Raw genomic sequence first — 22,408 nt, 5'->3', positions numbered from 1 at the left:
CTCCAAATAACACACACACACTGTTTTCAAAATAAACAATGAGTTTGGTTACAATGTTTCTCAGTCAAATGTCTGAAAATCATAGTCCCTTGTGAAACATTATACCGGTAAATAATCTTTACTCTGTTTTTGCCATGGAGAGTAAAGATCTTAACTTTTGAGTGGAACTGAAATATATGATGCAGGTGCAAACTTCAAATTAAAAATGTAGTGTTGGTATAACTTGGTAAAATGTGACAAGTGTGACACTGACAATGAGCTTCATACATTGCAGGTATCATTCTGTCAAGCCCTTCAAAAGTTGCTGAACAAAACTAAAAATTTGTGTAGACAGACATGGGCAACATTATATGTCCAATGCAGTAAAATATGGGCAAGATAAAATATGAGCAAGAGCATAAAACTGAAAAGAGAAACTGCATCACAGACTACAGCCATAAGATTATCAATATCAACTTACTTGAGATTGGCTTTGGGGGCTCATCAGTGTACCTTCTATCTGGAAGGGAAGGTGGTTCATCCCCCTGGGGAAAAAAAGGGTTGAATAAATGAATGTCAGTATCTTTTTCATTCTAGTATTCAAACTGAATGGCTGTTACTCAAACCTACCAATTTCTCTTTAGGTCAATCAATCAGGCCAATATTCAAAACAGAATTAAAATATCAGTCTTTCTTCATGAGTTTTCATATGTGATATGAGTTATGTGCTATACAAATTCCTAGGCCTCTTCTGAAATGATTTATATTGCCCCATCTCATTATGTGAGTTTTTTTCTTACTACTGTTGCTTTGATTAAGAACATTGGCTAGGACTCATTTATAAAATAACTAAAATGGAAAATAACTAAAACAGAAAATCACATCACTTATATAATTTTTAAGGATATATGAAAATGGGTAATTCAGGGTCACACTTGTGCATTTAAAGGAACAACAAAACTGATAACACAATTAGTGTTCATACGTGCTTGAGCACATGCCGTTTTTTACCACTGATGGAAATGGGTGGAGTACAAACAGTGTAGACTCTGACATTTTTACCACTTTGGCATTTGTTACCATCATGTAATAGATATTTTTTTTGTGTTTTCCTATATCTATTTAAAACTAGTTTCAGGTTATACCTAACATTAGAACAAGATATAACTAATATGTTGTTTTTTTAGCCCATTTTAGATTTTATTTAATGTATAAACATAAAATTATGAAGTCTTTAATTCATAAAGGCATAATGTCTAAAGTATACAAATGTACTTTCAAGTCATTTCACAATGCTAATTTGTGTTTATACTGAATAAAATAAATGATTCTTATCATGTGGCCAGCAAAATGTTACATTTGTGCTTTCTTCAATTAAATCTGTGAAATAAACTTAATAATTTAAACGTTTGTATTTATTATGACTTTTAAAAAAATGGCTCAACTCACTTCATGATTACCATTTCAAATGTGCACAAATGTAAGACTAGTATATTAAACTGTTAGTTTAAACAAAACATGTTTTGCAGGTCAAACTGATGCTTTTTAAATCAAAATAGTTTGATTGAGACGACTGAAATACGATAATAAGGAAAATCAAATGTTCCCTTGACCTTTATATCACAGTTTTTACCAGACCATTTTTAAACAGATAATTATCCTTATTCCAGTATAAAAAAGAGTCTTAGAAGACATCCCCATATTAGGGACACCTATTCATAAAAGACAATATTACTAGGAAACATATTTACAATAATTCTGACCTCTATATCACAGACACCTGTCTATAAATGACAGATTCTGGGAGACCACTGAGGTCCTTTACAGACAGAGAGACAGTTTTTATTGTATTTGAAAACAAAACAACTGTAAAGTGAAAGGTTCTGTTACAAGTTTACTATGCCAATTCAAATGTGTAAAAACCACTGACTACAGACCCTGACATCTGATAACAGATCCTGACATTTGACTATCGACCATGACATCTGACTATAGACTACAACATCTGACTACAGACTCTGATGTCTGATACTAGATCCTGACATCTGACTATAGACTATGACATCTGACTACAGACTCTGACATCTGATAACAGATCCTGACATCTGACTATAGACCACATCTGATTACAGACCCTGACATCTGATAACAGATCCTGACATCTGATTATAGACCATGTCATCTGACAACAGCTGACTACAGAGCCTGACATCTGATAACAGACCCTGATATATGCTTACTGACCATGACATTTGACTACAGACCATGACAGACTATTCATTCTTGAAGCTTAAACCCTAAAATCTGATAAGGTAATCAAGATGCACCTACTCATCAAAATTAATTGCTGTCTGTGAGACACAAGAAAATAACAGCAATCTACAAGAGGGACACAAGTTACATAAATAATGTCAGTCTAATAGTGGGATACAAGTTAATGAATTGTGACAGTTATGTTAGTCTAATTCTACTGTAATTAAAGTTAAAGATTGACAAAGTTTACAAACTCGTGATGCTTGCAGCTCAAGTTTAAATTTCTTGATAACAATGCTGAGAACAATCTCACACACTTGCTCGAGTCTTGGTCTCAATATTACAGCGATTTCTCGCACATAAATTCCAACTTAACTCAAAATTCTTGATTGGTCAGTGATTTGGTGTTAGCTAATCAGATGTCAGACTTTGTCAAATTCAGCTGAGTCTGAGTTGAGGGTGATAGTTTTTCTAATCTTTGGGCCTGGTAAAATCTACATTTATCAAAATCTAGAAAATAGGCTCTTCTTTATTATGACCAAACCTCAAACATCTTGATCTTCATCTAACTTTTACCACGAGAGGCAAACTCTGACATTGATGATAACAATGCTGCTGCAAATGCTACAGTCAATGGCAAAAGTAATAATAATACCTTGTACTTGAAAGGTAAAATATAGTTTTTTTTGGGGGGGGAGGGGGATGAAACTAATTTTAATGATGTAATACTTATGGTACATGTTATCGCTTTGCTTATCCTTTTGGGGATGAAATGTACCCTTATTAATTAGGATGAAAATTCATCCTCCTACATGGTGACATGCGAATGATTCTGAAATGGACCTTATGACCTGGCACATGCCCAGTAGTCCGCATCCTTTTTCAAGGATGTAGACCATCACTGCAGGACATAAGTACAAATTAGGAGGATTGAATCTCACAAGCACAACAAATAAGTATTCCATTATTAAAATTAGCTTTATTACTCCCAACATACACAAAATGCTTAAATTTTTATATCAGTAATATAATACTTCTTGTTATTGTGTAGCTGAAATTGCCAGTTCAGGAGAAGGTTGATGACCCCTCAAACTGGACAGGAAAACCAAGTAAATACTCACCCTAACAGTAGAAGTATCATCTAATGTAAGATGGTATCCACTTGGAAACCTTTTGTGCTAACAATGGACCCTGAAGAAAAAATGTTTTCGCTTTGGTGCGCCAAAGAACACAGATGGAAAGCAAAGAGGGTAGTGTGAGATAACCAAAATGCAGCTTTCATCACATTTTCCAAAGATGAGTTAGATAGGTCATTGAGGTAGCAATGGCTTGAACCTCATGGCTTGAATCTTCATGAATGAAACTCTAAAGGATAAATAAGCTCTCTTGGTTATCATCAATAATCCACCTTGAAATTGTGTAAGCCGAAATATCAGCTGAAATGTAAAACCATAACAGGATATAAAAGTTGGTTTTGATCATCCCCACCACATATACGACTAAGACTGGTGATATGTATTAGTGAAAGCTGGGGGATTTTTCTCTTGAAAAAAAACCTGGTTGTCAAAGTAATGAAACCAACTTGTAATAACTGCTAAACTGCAGACAGTCTGGTTTTAAGGACTGGGCATGAAGTTCACTCATTTGTCTCACAACTCAAAGGAAAGCAAGTCTAGAGGGAAGATTCTCAAAAGAAACAGCGCCCAGAGGTTCAATGGTGGTGGACTTTGTTAAAAACCACAAGATATGCAATTCCATCCGGGTATAAGAGTGAAATGCTGGTCTCTGCAGCTCAGAATTCCTCATCAAATCTGTAATATGAGAATTCAAATCAACAGCTGGGCTTTTTGAATATCTGAGTGTGTTGGAAAGTGATGCTCTAGAACCCTGAGCTGAGTTAAGCACTTGGCAACTTTGCTTGAAAACTTGTCTTAGTAGACAGATCAGTTAAGATGAGCCAAGTGTGAAGGTGGAGAAACTGTGGGCTGTTGTGTGAGAGAGAACCCCTGTGCTGTAACAGAAGGTTCCTCCTCTAGGAGCAATGTCCTGGGCTGGTCTAACAGCACGTCGGTGGTGAACTATGGTTATTGAGGCCATAAAGGAGATATCAAAATGAACTAAACAGTGGAGGTCCTTCTTTTTGAAGTACTTGTGAGATCATTCTGAAGGTTGGGAAGACACGGACTAATCCAGAGATGGAGATGGAACCAGCTCCAATTTCTCTAGGCTGGGTTAAATGCCCAAACTGGTGACTCTGGACCAGCAGTAAACTGATCTTGTCTTAGGTAGTATAACCAACCATTGTAGACCAACCAATCAATGGAATACTTGAGGACCAATCAGTGAAATAACTGAGGACAGAGATCCCCAGTGATCTCAAGTGGATGGCAATTGCTGCTATGATTCTGGTAAAAGCTGTTGGTATCAAAGCTAGATCAAATGGCAAATCGAAAAATTGGAAAATCATCCCATCTAAGCTAAATAGGAGCTGATTCCTGTAAGGAGGGAAGACCAAAGCTGTGGTCTCAAACTTGAAAGGTTCTTCTTTCAGAAACTTTCCACCTTTCTTGGGAACCTGGAAAATCCATTCCACGGGTAGAAAGCCAGAGACTGGACATTAACACCCTCTATATTGCACCCTTCTGTAGCAGGGAGTTTACCTCTTCCTTTAAGCACACTAGATTCAAAAGGTAGAACCATATGTGTGGCCTGACCAGAGACATATTTTCCAAACTGAAACTGGTATCCTCCATTGATGATTGAGAGGACCCAACTGTCGTCCATTATGCTTGACCAAGCCTCTGAAAGCAGAATAGTCTGGTGCCTACAGAAATCAAAAGGAGAGGGAGACATTGCAGGAGAGGGAGTGAGTCCAAGGGCTGATGCCCACCTATATCATTAGGAAAGGGAAAAGAACCTATGAACTACCTCCTTTGGCCTCTCCAGTGACCGCTACCAAGTGTTACTGCCAAGGGGGGGGGGTCTGAATTTGGGTTGCTTTTTGGACTGAGGCTGCAAAGTGGGAGGTTTAAGGGGCCAGGTAGGCTTGTAAGATTTTGATACAGAGGGGCAAAAGCCTAGCAAATATATTGATTCAATTCTGCTGAGACCCAAGGGACTTGGCGATCGATACTAATTACTTTACTTCCTCTCATGGGACTGATCCAAATGTGCTCTGAGACCCAAGGGAATCAGTTATGGACACCTTATTTCATCCCTTTGGAGGGAAACCATGGGCCTCATGCATCTCCATAGAGACTGATCCAATCCTACCCTGTGATGTGAGGGAGTCTGCAATGGAAAACCTATTTCCTCCATTAGGATGGACCCCATGAGCTTTATGTGCTCTGCCACACCATGTCTCTTAGATATTGCATAAAAAAAAAACTATGAAGAACAATAGTCTTGTACAATGAATATAATACCTCAGAATTTGCATGAAACTAGATTGAATGCAAATTAAAACAGCAACAATTTACATGCCTTGTGAGTTTCTATTTAATATAAAATAAAACAACAACAAAACTGATGATTATTAGAATTTTCCCTTACTCAGCATAAATATCTTAGAGTTATACATTTTCAGCAATATCACACCGCCTTCATCAGTGACTATTGTTGATCACAAGACTTATAATAGTGTGTTTTTGGAGGACGTCATGAATGCCACTAATGCCAATGAGATCTGCCTTAAGAGAGAGACAACACAGTTGCTGATCTTGGTGAAAGCTCATGGACTGATATTGAGGTAGAATGGAAGTGTGTGCATTGGTAAATGGTTCCTTAGAAACTAAACCAAACAAATTATAGATGTATGTATCGCTACATTACAGTATGCATCTGCTAGGTATCAACTGATTGCAAATGTCATTTTTACTGAAATTCTGATTGACCCATTCTTAACCATTGGTGTGGTTATGTACTTGTTCAGCTGGATTAGGTCTATGGTTGGTTTGAGACTCCTGCTGTCCATGGGTACCAGAAACAGTCTGAAGTAAAATCCCAGAGTTCATTTTGTGAACTACTTCCAATGCCCACTTGTTGAGAAGAGGCCAGACCTCCTTCTGTAAAATGCATGTCTTCCCCTAATTGGACAGCAAACCTGTCATGGAAAGAGAAGTTGAAAGGGGCAGAAGTGGGATACATGAAATTCAAAGTGCTTCTAGAACAGACTGATTCATGCAGCTTGGTTGGGATGACAAGTCAAGGTCAGCTGTTAGGAGGCTTGAGGAAGGAAAAACCTTATTTCCTTTCTCCTTTGCCAAACTGCATCTGAGACTAAGGATTTTGTTGCTGCCTAAAACTGGATCACGGACAAAATTGTTGACTTGGAGTATTATTTGGCCTTGTATCCTTTTAACATTGATCATTTCTTTGCTGTGGCTGAAACTGATTCTGTCTGAAAGAGGTGCAGGTGGCATTAGGAGTTAAAGTAGCAGTTCTTGTGATGCCTGCTTCCATACTTCAATTCTTTTGCCAAACAGCAGTGGTGTGCCAAAAAGTAAAAGGTGCCAAATGCAGAGGCAAGGCATGGTGTGGCTTTGAGGCAGACAAACACAGAAAGGAATACTGTACCACAAGATTAAGACAAGTCTATGCTATCAGGGCAATAGCCATCATGTAATGCATTTCCCTATTAATCACCTTTACAATGCAGGCAATGGATATCTATACAAAAATTGCTACCTGCATTTTTGGGCCAGTCAGAAAATAGCCATTGAAGCCAAATATAACATAGAGAAAGTAGAAATCATTTTGCACTAATTTTTGGCAACCTTATGGAACTGAAGGATGGAGCAATGACTGCCACAATCTTAAATCCAAGGAACGCAGCTCAATGCTGAAAGTCAGCAAATGTGTATGGTACCAACATGAAGAGAATGATACTGACTGTGGATGATGATGGAAAGAAGGCTACTTTTCTTCGTCTTTAAAATAAATCCATTGAAGCCTCGACCTTATAGGTCTCGCTTGCAGCTGACTGGGCTGGTACTCTGAAAGCTCTGTGTAATATTTGGTATCTCCCCAAAGGATCCACCAAAATGATGGCAGTTGCATCAGTGGCTAGGCAAGTGCCACAGTAAGTCTTGCCAGTATGAAATGTTGGTAACTGTGTTGGTCAACTGATTTGGCTATCAGATGGATGGATGGACCAGCTATCAATTGTACAGTCAGCACAGCTGGATGGATAGCCCATTGCTTGATTGAATGGCTAGTTCTGTAAATGCATGGTTAGTCAGTGTGGAGAAATGGTCAGATTGGTTAAATGAATCCTGAATCCACAGAACCATGTGCGACTGGCTGATATGTGGCATGGCTCACTGAAGTGATGGATTCCTGGTCACTGACTGGTGAGCATGACTGGAGAGCCAGCTGGGGTGGATGGACAGCAGCCAGAATAGTGTCATATGGACTGGACCATTGACTACGTGGCTCATCCACCTTTAGACAAAACCCCATGCACCTAAACATCTGAGTCCTAGGGCCAAGAATCAGAGGTGATGGGGGTGGGGGCAGGTTGTCAACTAAAAAACAGTCAACTCATCTGGGAGTCTAACAATGAGAAAATAGGGTGGCAGGCTCTCAACCCATTTTTTTTCTGGACTTGGAGCTGATCTGATGTAGCTGTCATTGTGGGCACTGTACACATCACTTTGGAACCATCAAAGTGTCCCCTATTATGCTGGCTAGTGATGATGTCTTTGGATGTAGACATAGTACATCACAGTCCTTTCCTCTGGACATGATATGCTGATCTTTCATTCTTAGTCCCCATCAGAGTACCAAGGACCAGGTAGTTTCCAATCAAAGTTTGCTCATACTGCATGTATTTGTTGATGAACATTTGGTATGTATCTTCATTTACTTTAAACTTCTTGCATTATGTACATTTAGTTGGCATTCTCTTTTATTATCGGAAAAGACAAGAATGAAAAGATTGGGGAAATAACTAAATTTGTTTCTGTGAACATATGACACCAATTACTAAGTAAATGAAGAAATAGCCACAGTGTGCATGAAAATAACCAGCACTGTGTACTAACAATACCTTGTAAAATCACGTGGTCAGAAAAAAACAAGAATGTTCATGACTGTGATAAATTCAAATAAATTCAATAAATTTACATAAAAGATTAATTGCAATATACTGTATATACATTTACACTCAATACTATACCAAATATGTTGATGCATAGTGAAATAATCCATAAGATTGACTTAGATTCCATAAGAGGTATTGGATATAATGTATTTCATATCAGTGACTGCAAAACTGGTAAACAACCATAGTCACCTAGTGGTGATAAGGGGAGGTAATGGTCAAGGATTAATAGGAGTGTTTTCCCTTCACCTATATGGAATATGGATGAGAATAATGAACCTTTTTGTCTTTCTGTGACATCTAAATTCCAAGAGGTAGCAGAGCATCTTCTTAATATTAATGTGGTGGGAGAATGTATTTAAAGGAAAAATATTCTTTGCATGTTAAAATCAATGTTTCATAACATGTCCTTAGAAACTTTAAAAGCTACCCGGTTAAAGGAGTAATTTAAGGTTCAGTTTCAGAATTTAACTGCTTTTGAAGAACCACTTAAGTACCATACATCTTTAGTTCAGAAAGGCTAAAACACTGGAAATACACTTCACAGCTGGCAGAAATCTGTGATAACCCCATGTAGCAGCCTCACTCACTTTGCATTTCTGTCAGAAATCTGGAATAATACAACTTGAACAACCTTGTTTAACTGCACCCCCATAAGAAATCTAGGATAACCCAATGTAGCAGCCCCATTCACTCTACACCCTCATCAAAACTCTTGGATAACCAATTAGCTGCTTCATTCATTTTGTACCTTTCATAAATCTGAGATAATGTAACCCTATCAGTCCCACTCTTCAACATGATTCAAAATCTGGGATAACCCACCTCTAGTAGGCCATTTTATGCTGTGTACTAACAGAAATCTTAATTAAGCCAAATGCAGCAGCCTGTCCCATTTGCATCCACCATCAGAAATCCTGGATAGTCCACCTGTACCTTCTCCACTCACTTTGCAATCATGTCCAGAAATCTAGGATAACCCAACTGATGCCGCCTTGCTCACTCAGCAACCCTCTCATAAATCAATAACCCAACCATAGCAGCCCCAACCGCTTTGTGACTCTGTCAGAAATCTAGGATAACCCAACTGAAGCAGCTCCACTCACTTTGCAACTCCATCAGAAATCTGGGATAAATCAAATTCAGCAACCAAACTCACTCAATACCCATCAGAAATCTGGCAGAACCTAATGTAGCAGCCTCACTCATTTTGCATCCCATCTGAAATTTGGTAGAAGCCAACATAGTAGCCTTGTTCATTCTGCTACCCTGTTAAAAATCTGGTATAACCCAACCGCAACAGCCTCCCTCACTTTGCATCCCAAAATGCCTGGCAATATCCCTGGTTTATGCACATACAAGAGTAAAAATGGTTGACCATTCATGGAAAGTGGTTACCTTGACATCCACATAAAACAGAAAACTGAGTCAACATGAGTGATGTATATGTTCTTAAGACATAAAAATAAAATTACAACAAAGGAACAAAATAAGAAGCTTAACTTTAGCTATGAGAAAAATGATTTTCGAATACAACTGAAAAGGTTACTTCCTTGCTCTGGATAGTTCATGATCATTAGTAATTTCCCATGATGAAGGAAGTGTGATATTGCAAAAATTTCAAACTCTAAAGGTATTTATGCTCTGAGCATTGGAAATTACTAATGATAATGATTTTAGAGTTACACTGAAAAGAAGCACATTCTGTAGTTGTAATTGTTCTAACCTTTATTTCTCCTTCTGACCCAATTTGCACCGATTCATATGCATTATCTTCACTAAACTGTGTCCAAGCTGGCTTTTTATTTAGAGATATCTTACGAACAGGAGTGTAGAGATCAGCAGCTGATGAAGGTGGGGCACCATTCTGTGTTTTCTTCACAGAAGAGTAGACATTATTCCCAGCAGATCCGATACTAGTTTCTGTCTCTTGGCTCCCAACAACATCTACTGAAGCATATGAATATGCGCCGGATTCCTTTCTGTCCAACGTGATCAGATCTGCCGGAGCATATGCGTATGAATAGGATCCCTGTGAATTCAATCTGCCATGTGACTTGTCAGCTGCATCTGACAGAACTGGTTTAATCTCTGCAGTTGAGGCTGGCTTTGCACCTATTGTAATTCTTGTTACATGTTTTTCTTTCTTGTTTTCATTTGATGTCAAAGGCAAGTTTTGTTTGTTCATGTAGCTATGAGAAACAGTCTGTTCCGGAGGGATTGGCTTAGGCTGCAAGTGTTCAGGTTCACAAGAGTCTGCATGAAAATAAACAGAACCTTGACCTTGTACTAACTTATCTTTTCCAAGCTCAATACCGCCAGTAGCGGCCTGGAGAGGATTTTGTGGCTTGGTTTTTGGCATTGGCGGTGTGGAAGGTGGAATTTTTGTCTGCATCCTCTCAAACATTTCCACTGCTGACGTGGACCACTCTGCTGCATTTCCTTGATGATTTTCATTCACCTTTCTTGGTTCAAAACTTTCTTTAATTGTCAAAACCGGAGACTGAGGATGTTCAAATAAAGCTTTTGTGTCATTTACTGATGAATGAGATTTTTCTTCTGCTTCTGTTTCTATGCCATAGTTATGTAAGGCTTCTTGAATTTCTGGGACTATGGAGTGTTTGCGACGTGTTTCTCCATCTGTGATTTGTGGTTCACTTTCATCATCACCTGGAGAAAATGACATGGTTTTAGAAGATACTATCAAAATTCGAAATTAAGCGAGCTTTGAAATTAAGCCTACCTAAAAAATGCCATTAGTCTTAAGTTCTGCAAATTCCTGCAAAGCTTTACAAATTGGATGCCAATAATATTTAAGGTATAAAGGATGACTATTTTGAATGTGTGATGCATTTTGAATTTCATGTTCTATAACATTTTTCTGACGTGACCTGTATAAAATGAATGACAAATATAAACAACATAATTCTACAACTTTCAATCAGAAGGAAAATTATATCTGAAATCTAAATTTCCACAAAAAAACCCATCTAAAAACATATTCACAGTATATGTTATGACTATAGACAGTTACAGCGTATTCTGCCTTAACTGACACCTCCATGAAACAGATACCTGATTGTAATTAATACTTTTGGCAGTCCCCAGTGAAAATCCTACATAAATGTCCTTTATAATGTCTAATGCGCACAGTGGACATGTTTTGGGATCAACAAAAATTGCATTTAATGGATTTCATAAGCTAGCATATGCAGAGTTGCCTCCCTTGCAGCTTGCCATAGGTACTATCAACTGCACACAGATTGGTGAAGCCCCAGCTTGTCCTGATATTTAATTACTCAGTGAACAAAGACCATTTTCCACTCTACCTCATTACATTTTAAATTTACTTAGAACTGATTTTATGATTAATAATCTCTTCATTTTTAGCGGAATGAAAAGAGTGCATTCACAGCAATCAGTACCCTGCTCTCAAACTGGTGACTCTAAATATCTTGTAAATTACACAGCTGACAGTGAGTATAGATACGGCTTAAATTTCCCCACCAATGATACAACTGAAGGGAAAAGTGCAAAGTCAAATAGAGTCTATAGCTATAAAAAATTCTGTAATAAAATGATGAAATTAAAACTCAGGTGGAGCTCTACAGATTTGCACTCTGAATAAGACTAGATTTTTAGAGAAAAATAATTTCCTGTTTTCCTCACTGGTTATACTGGCTATTTAAAAAAGACATTGTACATCTTAGGTATTGTTACAATAATTTTTAATTCCCTTTATGTTGGTATATGATTGATTGGTGCGATATGGGTTACAGCCTGGCCTTACTTCAGATGTGCACCAATCAAAAATCCTTTTCACTTCCCGAACTTCAGAAGTAAATTGTATTCAAAAAGAGCAAATAACTCTTTTTACATTTTATGTATTTGGTAATTCATTCATTGCACTTTCATAAGCTGGTACTATCTAGTCTGGCAAAAATCATTTTCGCTATTTTAATAACTATTAAATATAGATACTTGAGACTAATTCAGGCTAATTTTTCAAGCACATGGGAGCAGTAATTTTGGCTAGCTGTGTGCTTAGATCATGTACAATTTCCACAAGTAGAAGATCCAAAGAACTTTCAGGCATAGTACACGAAAGTAACATAGACATATGCCAACATTCTCTCCAATGTGCATGCTGCAAATACAAGCAACTTCATCTTATGCCCATCATTCTCTCAGAAGTTCATAGTATCTGTACAGAGCAACCTCAACCTACAGCAGCCTTAAGAAGTTATTCAGCAGAAACTGAATTTACAAATGCTGGGATGTGATGTGACAGATGACATCACATGGCAGATGGACCCTCCATGGACATGGCCAACACAGATAATAATTCCACAGCCTACTTACCATGAATTGAGAGTTTACCTACAGCTGTTATGACTAAATTACTTTATACAGCTGGACTATTACTCATAATGTAATTTTGTATTTGTGGAAGTTTAACACCATTTTTAGCACATGACTGGCTATGGATGCCAGCCACTATATATGGTGGAGGAAGAGCCTGAGATGATCCTGGGAAGAACCAAGCATGTTTTCCACCATACCCACATTGGTCAAGCAAGACTCAAATGCATGTGGACAGAGGTGAGATGTGAGTGACCAGTAAAATGAGTGCCTTCCAAGACTCAGCCCCCACTAATGTAGCAAGCAGTGTATCAACTGAAAATGTGAAATACCTTGCATCAGAAATATAAATTAATAAGTTTCTCTTTGTCTCTTAAATTTTAACTATCTTCCTATTACAAACAACCCATTCTTCCTAGGCACACTCACCCTCTTTCATGGATGGATCCTGAAAAAAAAAGAAATATCACTAATATTCACCTTAAGTTTATCAGTATTATACATGCATTCTACATTCTCATGTATCTGTGTAAACAGTCATAAATTTACCGTATGCTGTAGTATCATTTATTTTCACTGGACTAAATTTTTGTGGTTTTGTTAAAAAAAAAGACATTTTCATGGGTACTTAAATTTGTGGTTTTGCCTGTCAAAGTGTGCATATTAGTAGGTATTTAATTTCACGGTTTAACCTCTACAAACACCCAAAATAAAGAATACAAAAGAATAAAACAATGCAGAGCAAACGGCAGTCACTTTAATGTTTAAAACAATACTACCACCTGTACGAGCACAAATCAAAGATCTGGCAAGTTCAATACTTACACTGTGTTTTCAACCAAATGAATAACATCAGTAAGCTGATGCAACCAACAACAGTAAAACAATACTTCATTTTCTCTATGAGCACAAATAAAACACCTGTCAAGATTAATCACTTTCACCATGTTTTTGTTTGAGTACTCAACATCAAAGGAAGCCAACGCAGCCAGCAACACTAGGCCAATCAGTTATTAAAGTACATATGAATGATATCTTACTTAAATCACTGTCCATCAAGCTGCACCATCAGTACTTTCTGACAATCATGATGTTAACACAGTGGCTTAAGAGTAGTAAAGTTAGAATCCCAATCGGTTCCTGGACTTACAAACCCGTCAGAAGCTGCTAACACAGCACAGGCACTTGCTTACCAAGCAGCAATTTGGGGATTATTTACATGAGAAGCATTTGTCAGTACCATGAGACTTGATTGGCAAGATATTGATTTAGTAGTTTTGTCAAAGAATCTGTGAAATATGGGCTTTAATACTCTGCTGTAATTAGTGTATATACATAGTGTTTCATTAATAAAAGTGTTTGAAGAAATAGTTGTAGTATTTTACAGGATTAAAAATGCATGGAAAAAATGAAATGGGCTTTCAGAAGGATTTAAATGTTTCAACAACAGTTGTATTCGAATGAAGGATCAATTTGAATAAGTACAAAATTTAATTTTCATATACTGTTATTTTGTATTATTTTTTCTTTCATTTTCAGTATTACTATTGCTTGAATGCTTATGCTTTTTCTCTATTTTCTCTCTATCCTTACTTACCTTGCATATCCATTTAAGGCAGTGAGTGTAAAATTACAGCTATCGGATACCTTATTGAACGTGTGCATTGAAACAATATAAAAATGATTTATAATTCTTGTTCCAAAAGGGTAAAATAAAAAATAAAACAAAAACATGTAAAAGCTAATATTTAATTACCAGATTACAGTATTGACCTTGATTTATCAAATGCTAGTAGCTGTGTTAATCTCTATGAATGAAACGCTGTAAGAAAACCAATAGGAAAATGATTTATTTTCTCAGAAATGGCAAGTTTTATAATCATTATGTCTTTAATCCGCTGACAGACTAGATGAAACAATGGCATAGATGAAACCTGAGCCTGTACTCGCCATTTGCATTACTAGTCACATGACTTCACAAATCTCAAACGACGATATCAAAGTCCAATAGTCACATGATATCAACAACAAACTCCTTTTTAATGCTGTTGTACAGACATTCACATATATTAAATGACAGTCTGATACTTTTTGTAAAAACCAGCAATCTGGCCAGTCTGGTTTATCAAGCAGAGAGCACATGTCAATGTGGTAGTCATGTGATGTAACAAAACTCCAGGCATTGTTCTTGGAATATATAATCATGGAAAATTTTGTGTTCTTTCAGTTTTGTATTTTTATTACAACCAGTATACAACTTTTATTTAATATTTTTTATTTATTTTTTTCCTCTAAAACATTTGAAAATGTGGGTTGTTAGATTTGTGTACTCATGCAACTAGCAATGCAAATCATAAGTACCAGGTCACATTTCATGAACGCCATAGTTTTATCTTGTCCTTCAGCAGATTAAAGACATAAAGATTATAATAAGTCACAATTTCTGAGAAATAGGTAATTTTCATATCATTTTCATGCATGTATCACTCGATCAAACAACGTTTAAAGTTTGCTAGGCCATCTAGTAAGCGCTACCCTTTGCCACCACCATGTTGGCTTCCATGTAAGGAAAGATATGGATATCGAGCTGACTTTGAAAATAAAAGTCTACTAGATGAATCTAATCTACTGAGTGTTTGGATTTACTCAGTATATATGTTTATTGCAAGCACCCAAATGATCCATACTGCACCCTCCGAATTTTCTGGTTATAACTCGATAAATTTAACTCATGATTAGTTTAGTTACGACTCAGTTACATGATTGTTTCAGGCATCAAGTGCTGGCGGAATATTCCTGAGTTTTTCCCAACTTTCATCAATATTTGCAAAATTCAAGGACTTTTCACGATCAGGTTAAAAAAAATATCATTTCTCCCAACTGTAGTTATACAGGGGAATCTCACATGAACGCAGTAGTTGTTCAGGGGAATCTGGCATGAACGCAGAAGTGGTAGAAAATGCAGTATTGTGAGAATGATCAAAACTTCAATAAAAGCATGTGGGGAGGGTACAACAACAACAATCAAACTCAAAGTAATAATTTTAGTATCTGCTTTTTTTAATATGTAGCACTTTTATGCAAGCACTTTATATTAGTTACCTAACAGTACAATCAACATTATTAAAAATCATTAAGTGGTCCACTGAGATCCTCAGCAATCAAGAACGTGTCTGCCAAGACCCTCATCAATGTTCAAATGGTCCATGAAAATTAAGTGTGGGAACTTCTCTACGAAAATTAATCATTGCTGTGTAAGAATATTAAAAACTAACTTTACTTAATTAATACTTACCTTTCACTATTATCAAGGTTCACCTTTCCATACAGAAAGACCTTGATCATACAAGATGCACCACCTCTCTGTTCTAGAGATTTCTTAGAACATGTGCACTGATCCAGTCTGATTTACGTCATCATCCCATGCTCTATTGAGTGTCCTCAATCTTTTCAGGACATGTGGGTAACGAAGGACATCAGCGTAGGGAGGGAGGAGGGCATCCAATACTGACAAGTATGTATCACATAATCAAAATTAGTTTACTTCCTCAAAAAACTATATTTTAATCACAGTAATAGTTTATCTGTCAATATTATACGATGCATTCACTATTATTAATCTGAATTTGTCAGTAAGGAGGGTGGCTAAAGAGAAGAGTAAAATGTGGAAAAATTACTCACCAATTATATGCAGCAATTGTCTGAGTTCCAGACTGTGCAGCACCAATTGGACCCAGCAAGAAAATACCTTGGCTCTGGTTTGTTAATGAACAAAGATAAAAGGAAGAGAAAGTTGTGTGTGAACACCAAAACACAGCCTCCATGATATCATCTAAAGATGAATGGTTGAAATATGAAGTAGCAATAGTCTTGACTTCGTCGCCTTTGATCTTCATAAATGATAAGTCTATTTTTGTGAGAGACACATAATCTCTCTTGATGGTGAGAGATAGTGTATGCTGAAATATCAGCTGAACCACTTAAGGCGAGAGAAAGTGCAATCTGTATCAAAGTGCAAAAAAGTTGATAAAGATCATCCCCAACACAAATGCAACTTAGACTGGAGATTTTAATCAGGGATGGAAATACTGATGGAAGTAGTTTTTGAAACCAGGCTGACATAACAGGAAATGAGCGATAATTCCCAATGAAATGTAACCATCCTTCCTGAATTGATAAATCCTGCAGTTCAATACTTCTCCAGGCTGACACAATGGCCAGAAGAAAATGGGTTTAAGGTCAAGATTTTCAAAAGAAGCCTCACTCAAAGGTTCATAAGGTGTTATTGTCAGTGCCACAAAACACATGCAAGGTTCCATTTTTGTGTCAACAAATGAGACACCAGTTTCCGTAGCGTGAAATATTTTATGTGATCAGATAAGTGAGGTTAAAAACCAATGGAATGACCTTTGGAAAATTTAAGAGTGTTTGAAAGGGCAGATCTATAAAGTTTGATTATAGAAGCTGAATAAGATCTCTCCCCCCCAAAAAAAAAAAAAGAAAATCCACTATTACAGCAAGAAAGGGTTGGAAAGGACTAATGCATTTTATAGCACACCAATCACAGAAGAGTTTCTACTTTGCATCTTAAGACCCTGAATGTAGAACATCACCAAGCCTGTAAAATGCATGAAAACATTGCTAGCTGATCAATCATTTGAGATAACTAAAGCATGAATGTGGACAATCAGGGGATTGGTATGAACCAGAGTACCTCTGTGTTGTGAGACAAGATTGTCCCAAGGAAGTACTAACCTTGGTGTGTCAATGAACAGGTCATGTAAGTCACTGAACCATGACATCTGATGCCACAGACTTGCAATCAAGATGATCCAGATGGACATCCTGATCTTGTTCAATACTTGTGGAATCAACTGATGGGTGAGAATGCGCAAGCAGACAGTTGATCTCAAGTTAGATTGAAGACATCCACTGCCCAGGCTGCCTGGTCTGGGACAGGGGAGACATAAAATAGGAGCTTGTTGTTGTTGAGTTTTGTCCACCAGAGGTACTGGTAGCTCCAGTAGACTGAACTGAGACTACGCAACTGCTTGATGATGAGACCATTTTGCTAGGTTAGAACTATCTTGCCTATTCTGGACAGACTGTCTGCCAGAATGCTTTTCTTCCCTGAAATGTAATAAATTCTGAGTGTAATCCCTTCTGACTGTGCCCAACAAAGAAGGATCCAGACTTCCCATGCAAAAAGAAGGAGCAGGAGTACCTCCTTGTTGTCTGAGGTACACAAACAATGAAGTGTTGCCTGAAGAGATCATGATGCAATACCCTTTGACATGTTCTATGCACCCTTTTTAGGGCAAAGAACACAGCTTTCATGTCTAAATTGTTTATATGGCAGAGACTGTCTTCCTGTGATTAATGGCCATTGAGAAGTACTTCCTCTGGCTCTAAATAAGCCCCTCCAAACTTAATTTGAGACGTTGGTGTGCAGATAGGAGAGGGGTTCTGGGACATGCAGAGGAACTCCTCTCTGAAATAAATCTTGACTGTACCACCAATTTAGGTGGTACTGAAACACCAACCTGAGAGAAATTTGAACAGGGATCTCTGTGGTGTTTCCAATCTAACAACAGAAGAAGTTGAACATGAAGCCTCCCTAAGGATACCAGGTCTGAAACAAAATTCAAGGTTCCCAGAAGGGAGAGATACAGACAAGCCGATAACAAAGTCTTGGTCTGTAGCATCCTTAAAAGTTCCAGTATTTTGTGTATCCTCTCTGGAGGAACACAAACCTGGCCCAGGGATGCAAGGAAATTCATTTCTATGTCAAGAAGTCATGACAGGGAACAAGTTCTGATTTCTCTAGGTTTGGAATCAGCCCTAATTATGTTACCAAAAACCAACAACAGGTCATGTGGCTGCATAAGGACTGTTTGTTTGTTTTGTGCAGCAGCCAGTCATAAAAATACTAGATTAATGGAATTGCCACGAATCTCAAGTACACAGTTGTTACTCCCATTACTCTAGTAAAGATCCTGGGAGCTGAGGCTAGACCAAATGGCATGGCTTGGAACTGAAATACTTCCTGTCTGATCAAGAACCAGAAATATATTTTTGCAATAGAAAAATTAGGATGTGGAAGTAGACATCCTGAAAATTGATGGAAACTGCCTAATCAGTATTCCAAACTGAAGTTGCAGTTTCCATCTTTAAAGTTTCCACTTGCAGAAATTTGTTTAATGGGGAAAGGTAACAAGCCTAACTTTTCTGTTCTTTTCTTCTTTTAATTTGAAAATGTTTGACTGAAGGAAAAAGACAAGTGTCCTTGCAGGAGGAGGCAGTTCTATTAAGCATAGATATAAACCTCCTGCAAACTATGGCTGATCGAAAGCTCAATGAGGATGTATGCAGACACTGTCCAGTTTCAACTGACCAGCAATTGATGCAGGGGACCTATGCTGATGGTCCCTAAAGTCCTGAGAGGCAGTAGTGGGAACACCAAATAAGGTCTCTGAATCCAGAGGTGCAGCCCTCAGAAGATTTTTGATATTTTCAAGCAAAACCTCTGAACAGTCTAAATCTATATCTCAATGTAGACGAAGAAGCTCCGCTGATAATACTATTGCAGTAGACCACCCTTTATTATGTCTTGCCGCTTCTTGATCTTTGCTCAACCACTTTGCAATGATGCTAGTGAATGGAAAGTGAGGAAGTAGCAGCTAGTCTATCCTGGGCATTGCTCATGACAGTTTCTTGAAACAAGAGAGACTCTTAGTGTCACTTGATGACTTTGGTTTGGGCACATATCAGGGGAAAAAGACAGTAGATTCCATTTACAGCCATGTTGAATGACCAGGTCTTTTCCCCCTCAACCATTTGAGATGATGGTGGCAAGGGGTTTGGAGAACTTTGAAGGGTGGATTATATCCTATCCTCTAGAATTTCAGTAAATTCTTAAGAATCATCTAGAATCCACAAGGCATCATCTCCCTCTTGCAAAGCTTGGTTGGAAACAGAAAAGATGTTACCCGAAAGATCTCTCTGCAGGGAAGGCTGGATAATAGGGACATATCTATTCTGTTATAGAACTGGGGGTGAAGAATTGTCCTCCAAGGGTGTTGTGTCAAGAGATTACAAATTCTTCTCATCTCTCTTAGATGGAGGGGGAGTAACCCTCAATTCCCAAGATGACCTTTCCTACAGAACTTGTGATAGTCGTAGGACCTCATCACTTGTACATGCAGGTGGCCACATAAACAACATCCATGGTAGCAGTTGTCTCCCCATGAGGAGATAAGTTCCATACAACAAAGGATTGAAAGGATACATGTGAAAGGAAGGGACATTAGTCAATTTCCTAGCCTGGAAACATGTCTAAATGCACGCTGTGTCCTTGTGGTGTGACAACTAGGTAATGTTGCCTATTCCTAGCACCAGACCTTGATTCTACATGTTTTGCAGACCTATACCCAGTTATCTCATATGTTTTGTATCCAGTGATAAGTGGTCGGTCAATGAACTGTCCTTTATAGTTAATGGCAATCTAAATTTGAGAGAACTTCCCTCATCACTAAAAGAATTAGATCAATGGCTAAACCTCTTGTGTTTGTGTGATTTGCCTGACCTTGGATAAGATGCACTATCATGTCTCAGGAAGGTGCTGCTCCTTCCTCTTTTATTTGGGGGAACGGACTCAAACTCTTCAAAAATGTCTGTTACTATCTCACATGTAGTAACACTATTTCTCTCCTTGAAGATACTATCTTTCTGTTTTAAATAGGAAGATGCAGTCAATTCCATCTTGTCTAGGGAAGGTACCACTCCTCCCTCATTTGTTTTGGGGAGTGCACTTGACCACTTAAGAAACCTATGTTGCTACCTCACAGATAGCACCAGTATTTCTATGTGAGATTTAATTGATCCAGAAGAGGAAGAACACGCTTCCTTCCTATTCAGTTATGAGTGATGGCTATCAGCAGGGTCCCAGGTGCCATCTGACCACTGGCAACATATAGGACATCCATCTATTTGCATACATTTTGTACATGATAAACAAGTTAAGTGAGTGTCCCATGGGCCTTTCCTATGCCCACACTTACCAACTGTTTGAGACATCTGAAAAATTAAAATTATGAAACAAGAAACTACAGTATGACAAAATAATAGAGAAATAATAACAATGATTGTGTCAGCCTCACTGTATATCTTTACTACTGTTTTCTACACTGGAAACAGGATTGTCTAAGTTTATTCTGTTCATTACTTATAAACACCAGAACATCACTGTTGTGTTGGAGTAATGGTGTAAATAAAACCACCACTAAAACACTTAAAGAATCGATAAGGAAACAACTGCTATGTCATGATCATATTATTACATAAACAATAACCACAGTAATATCTGGACTCCTGTAATGTAAAACTTGTAACTAGATAATTTTCGATAACCCCAAATTAGCGTGTACTTTTTACTGCCACAATGTCCCATGCCCTTTACCCTAGGAGGAGAGTGGGTGGGTGGTCCATAGTGTGAACAATGCACTCCTGAAAATTATCAATGTTAATCTTATCAATTTTACTAATTTGATAAGTACACACAAAGGTTTAAAGTTCACTATAAAGAACTATCAATGACATGCCTTGGTTACTAGCATGAAACCATTGAACTTGCAGACATTTTCACTTCATAGTGTTTCCATGTGTTGACTCACTGATTGTCTGAAAAAGAACGAGGACGTTCTATAAAGCATGACATAGATCAGACTTGGTTGATGCACATGTTCTAAGAAATTTCTAGAACAGGAAGTTGGTGCATCTAACACGGATGAGGTTTTCCATACAGAACTGTGAGCTTAAATAATAGTTACAGGTGGAGCTATTAGTGACATTAAAATATGGGTTTCTGAAACTTAACTGAATTATTTTTTACCTGTTCCTAATGATTGGCTGCATTTTTTTGAAGTGTTAGGGAGTAAGTGACATCAATGATGAAAAACTGGGAGCCATGACACAACCATGCTATTTCTAAAATCATATTATAGTGAGGCACATTACAGAAGGTATGTTCTTTACTTTTCACTATTTAAACAATCCACCTGTTGTACATGATTTTGCATAGCCACCTCCTCTACACAGCCAGTTTTCTCTACACAGCCAAGTTTTCTCTACACAGCCAGTTTTCTCTACACAGCCAGTTTTCTCAGCACAGACAAGTTTAGTATTCCTAGTGGGCAGCCACCCCTCTGATGTGGCAAACATATCAGTAAAAACAAAATCCAATTTAACCCTCACAAGCAACCACTTTTTATCTAATACGTCTTTAAAACCAATTTTTAATTCATACTGTAAGCTAAGTAATCCTATGATCTTTTCCAACGTGTTTCAAGTTATTTGGTTTTTGTCACCAAAATAATTGTTGGCTGAAGTACATTACAACATATATGACCACAGTTAATATCATAATCTACAAATGCTGACAGTTGCAGGAAACAATGATGTGAAAGGGTTGGTCACACAGCTGTTTTTTCTTAGATGATTATGATTGAAGGTACTTGACAAGAACATAACCAAGTCAACAGAGGTTAAATATAGCTTGTGGATTCACACATAATAAGAAATGAATACTGAACAAATAGGGTATCAGGCAAAGATTTGTAAATCACATTGACACTTCATTTATAAACAAGGTATTTCATGTATTCTATATAATTTTCATCCATAAGATAAAATTGCAGTACAATAAGCAACATA

At 37.5% G+C, this 22,408-nt stretch overlaps 1 protein-coding gene across 1 annotated transcript in view; it reads right to left on the bottom strand.

The window, feature by feature from the left end:
• Positions 1 to 22,408, bottom strand: part of LOC149788059 (uncharacterized) — a 135,003-nt gene that overhangs the window by 54,073 nt on the left and 58,522 nt on the right. The window contains exons 10-12 of the mRNA XM_089974345.1: positions 13,127 to 13,145; positions 10,062 to 11,005; positions 461 to 524 (exon numbers count right to left, since the gene is read on the bottom strand). Coding sequence (XP_089830471.1) covers positions 461 to 524; positions 10,062 to 11,005; positions 13,127 to 13,145 — 1,027 coding nt within the window. The remainder of the gene's footprint in view (positions 1 to 460; positions 525 to 10,061; positions 11,006 to 13,126; positions 13,146 to 22,408) is intronic.

This window comes from Sinohyriopsis cumingii, chromosome 11 (genome assembly GCF_028554795.1).
Source record: "Sinohyriopsis cumingii isolate HCF-2022 chromosome 11, ASM2855479v2, whole genome shotgun sequence".
Taxonomy (NCBI): domain Eukaryota; kingdom Metazoa; phylum Mollusca; class Bivalvia; order Unionida; family Unionidae; genus Sinohyriopsis; species Sinohyriopsis cumingii.
The sequence above is the reverse complement of the archived record's forward strand: the minus strand, read 5'-3'. Positions and strand labels throughout refer to the sequence as shown.